A 3,288-nucleotide genomic window follows, 5' to 3' on the forward strand; every position below is an offset into this window, starting at 1 on the left:
AACAAAAATAAATGGTTAACTTTATCACACACACTAGGACCTTTGATTTTTTGATGCAAAACGAAGAATAATGTAAAATAAAATCCTATATAACACAGCCCAACCTAACATTATAAGCACATTATTCCTCTTCTTGAACTCTTCAGTACCGATATGAAGACTATTCAATATATCAAAACCAGTAACAGGTACACCATCATTTATCCCAAAAGTATCATTAGTCTGATATTGATTCATCAAGAGTCCTTCGTAAGGGTACGTCATAGTCGAAATCTTGTTCATCCAACGCCAATAAAGCGGAATATCCTCGCTGCTCAAGAAGTATCCACAGAACAAGAAGAATAATGCAGTAAAGGCAATGACTGCAGCATAGCCCAAGATATAGTTTGGAACAACTGAACTCACAAACACGACGAACGAATTTGTGGAAAGAAGAGAAATGAAGAGAACGAGGAAGAAGTATATAAAAGGGCCTCGAAGTTCTAAAGCAAACCAAACAATGCCTGCATAGGCTAAAGCTTGGAGCGCAAGAAACGGCATGTGAGTGATTAAGCTAGCTATGGTGTAGGAAGAAGCTCTATAGGCATTGTGTGAAGTTTCGCGTATGAAAATGAATCTCTCTTGGATGAATGCTGGGACGGCGTCATTGGAAGAGAAGAAAAAGAGACAAACCGTGAAGATGAAGAAACTGAGACGGTTTGTGATTCCTTGTAAGGTTTCTTTTGGATTGTGGAACATTGTGGCCATCATGAATCCCATGAAGGTGAGGACCATTAGTCTTGATAAGAATAGCTCGGGGGTGCGCCGAATGTTTATGAAGTTGCGGCGTATTAGGATCCATGTCTCTCCTATGTAGGAATTTGCAAACTTTGGGCCTAGATGTTCCGGTGAGCCATTTGTCGGTGTGAGGTAGTCATTTTCATTCACTGTGTAGTCACTGCTATGCGGTGTTGGAGTAGCCGGAAGGATTTCACTTGAGTATGTGTAGTAGCCCGGAGAAGGGGAAGCATGGCTGCACATACACACAAAAAACAATGGATTATTATTCATTACTTATACGGCTTTAATTTTGATTTCATATATCAATTTATCACTCAATCGTGCGTCGAAAAGAGAGCGTTCGGATCATTTTCCATTCTCATATATGTTACTAGTATTGAATATATGCTTTTACCTTGAAGGCTTCTGCACCCTGTTCTCATTTTTAAGTCTTGAGGGTGTGAATTTGAAGAAAGCTGCACTATTACTAGCACTCCATGACTTTGGTGTGTTATTATAAGGGCTTCTAAGACTATGATCAAACTCATCATTCAAACTTCTTCTACTAATTTGTGATGAATAAGAGAAGTCTTGAGATTTTTCATCATTTCTAGAGCCTCTATGCACAGAAGGCGAAGGGGCAACAGAATTAGAGTTAGTGATTGAAATTATTTCCTCCATATCACTTAAAAGAGGAGGTTTCATTCCGGTACGTGCAAACTCCGCTAGCATCTCGACACCAACAACATCACACTGATCATACTCTTGTATCACATCAATGAGATTCTCAATTGGATTCTCTCCTTTCGGAACTTTCCGTCCCATTCGGTTCAAATGGAGAGTTACATCTTTGAATGATCCTTGAAACATGAGTTGTCCTCTCGCAAGGATGATGAGATGGTCAAGTAGTGATTGGATTCTTGATGAAGGTTGGTGGATTGTGAGAATAACTGTGCTGCCATTTCTTGCTATGTCATGTACTTTTTCAATCACACTAAGAGCACTTGTTGAGTCTAGTCCTGAAGTTGGTTCATCTAGGAAAAGAAGTGAAGGTCCATGGATTATGTCTACGCCGATCGAGACTCTGCGACGCTCTCCGCCCGAGACTCCTCTTGTTCCTTCATCTCCTATGTAGGTGTTCCTAGATGACTGCATGTACAACACAAAAATCAAAGTCAAATTAGAAAGGGTGCAAGTTTAGTGATGAAATTGCTGGTTTGGTCTAAATGTTGAAAATGTCTGCGTGTTCGACATATGTTGGACACTGGAACTCGTATAACACGCGTATGACACATGTTGAGCATCTATTCTATATTTGTATCCACATGTAACGATCCCATGTTAGGGTTAAACACAGACACGTGTCAGACACTAGACAGGCTTTCAGTTTGAGGTTTCGGTGCTACGTAGTCAGAGTGACCAATATTAGTATAATTATTTTGACAGTTGAAAAATTAAAAAGCACTTACCGATAAGCCAAGCTGTTCAATAAGCTTCTCAACTCTCTGCCTTTTATCAGTAACTGAGAGAGGTCCCAATCTGAAATCAGCAGCAAACATCAAAGTTTCATAGACAGTAAGCATAGGAAAAAGCCTATCTTCTTGCATAATATAAGCAGAAGTTCTTTTAATCAAACTCGCATTCACACTATTTCCATCCAATGAAACTTTCCCTTTAAGACTCCCACTTGCAATCCTCCCAGCAAGTCCATCCAACAAAGTAGATTTTCCTGCACCACTTGGTCCCATTACAGCAGTGATACAACCCTTTGGTGCATAACCTGTTATATCATGCAACAAATCCACATCTTCTTTCGAAAACTTCCCGTCGATTTTCTTCTTCTTCACGACCGTGTAAGTAAGAGACTCAAACTCAAGTCCACCAGTGAAACTCACAGGTTTATGCTTTATGTCGATCACAGTTTCAAGACCTTTGGTATGTTTTGTGTTCATTTTCTGAAAATGCAAGTTAAGAATGTTCTGAGTGGCTCCTAAACTGAGGGGATGGTGTGCTGAGGATGTATATAAGAACCCTATATGGCCGGTTGGTGATTTTTTTAGGAGATTGTTCCAAAGCTAATCCAATGTTGTTTTCATTGAAAGAAGATAATGTATGTTGTTTTTATTGAAAAGATTGAAAAAAATGGATTCTTGGTTTCTACATCATTTTGATAATTGTGGTATGCATGCAGATATGTGATCATGTTATTATATCAAGAAAAAGAAAGGCTGGCTATGAATAATTCTTTTTTGGATTTATGTTTATCCTTTATTGTGTGTGTAACAATCAAACGGACTTAACAATTTTATAAAGGGACATTAAAACAACTTGTCATTTTGGATTCATTGATATATAGTTAATTAACTATGTAATAAGGTTAGTGTCAAAGAATAAACTATGTAATAATGTTTATTACAATAGTAAGAAATGTTATGAGTTATCCCCTTTTCACCAATGGTTAATTAGTAATTCTTTAAACTTTTAAATTTTGATGGATTAGGGGAGGCATATTCTTATTCAAGATTAGAG

General features: G+C 38.0%; 1 protein-coding gene across 1 annotated transcript; it reads right to left on the reverse strand.

Annotated features, from left to right (window-relative positions):
- Positions 1-2,883, reverse strand: LOC127121479 (ABC transporter G family member STR2). The gene is made up of 3 exons (XM_051051971.1): positions 2,229-2,883; positions 1,175-1,908; positions 1-1,012 (listed from the first exon to the last, which is right to left on the reverse strand). The coding sequence occupies exons 1-3, from the start codon at positions 2,709-2,711 to the stop codon at positions 34-36; spliced, it is 2,196 nt and encodes a 731-aa protein (XP_050907928.1). The 5' UTR covers positions 2,712-2,883; the 3' UTR covers positions 1-33.
- Between the last annotated feature and the right edge of the window lie 405 nt (positions 2,884-3,288).

This window comes from Lathyrus oleraceus, chromosome 2 (genome assembly GCF_024323335.1).
Source record: "Lathyrus oleraceus cultivar Zhongwan6 chromosome 2, CAAS_Psat_ZW6_1.0, whole genome shotgun sequence".
NCBI lineage: Eukaryota > Viridiplantae > Streptophyta > Magnoliopsida > Fabales > Fabaceae > Lathyrus > Lathyrus oleraceus.

What these genes read in the sequence shown, in the direction of transcription:
- LOC127121479 (XM_051051971.1), bottom strand. Translation starts at nt 2,711, where the DNA reads ATGAACACAAAACATACCAAAGGTCTTGAAACTGTGATCGACATAAAG. An exon ending in TTGAACAGCTTGGCTTATCG is followed by an intron (nt 1,909 to 2,228) that starts GTAAGTGCTTTT and finishes TTGTACATGCAG; the next exon opens with TCATCTAGGAACACCTACAT. An exon ending in AGGGTGCAGAAGCCTTCAAG is followed by an intron (nt 1,013 to 1,174) that starts GTAAAAGCATAT and finishes GTGTATGTGCAG; the next exon opens with CCATGCTTCCCCTTCTCCGG.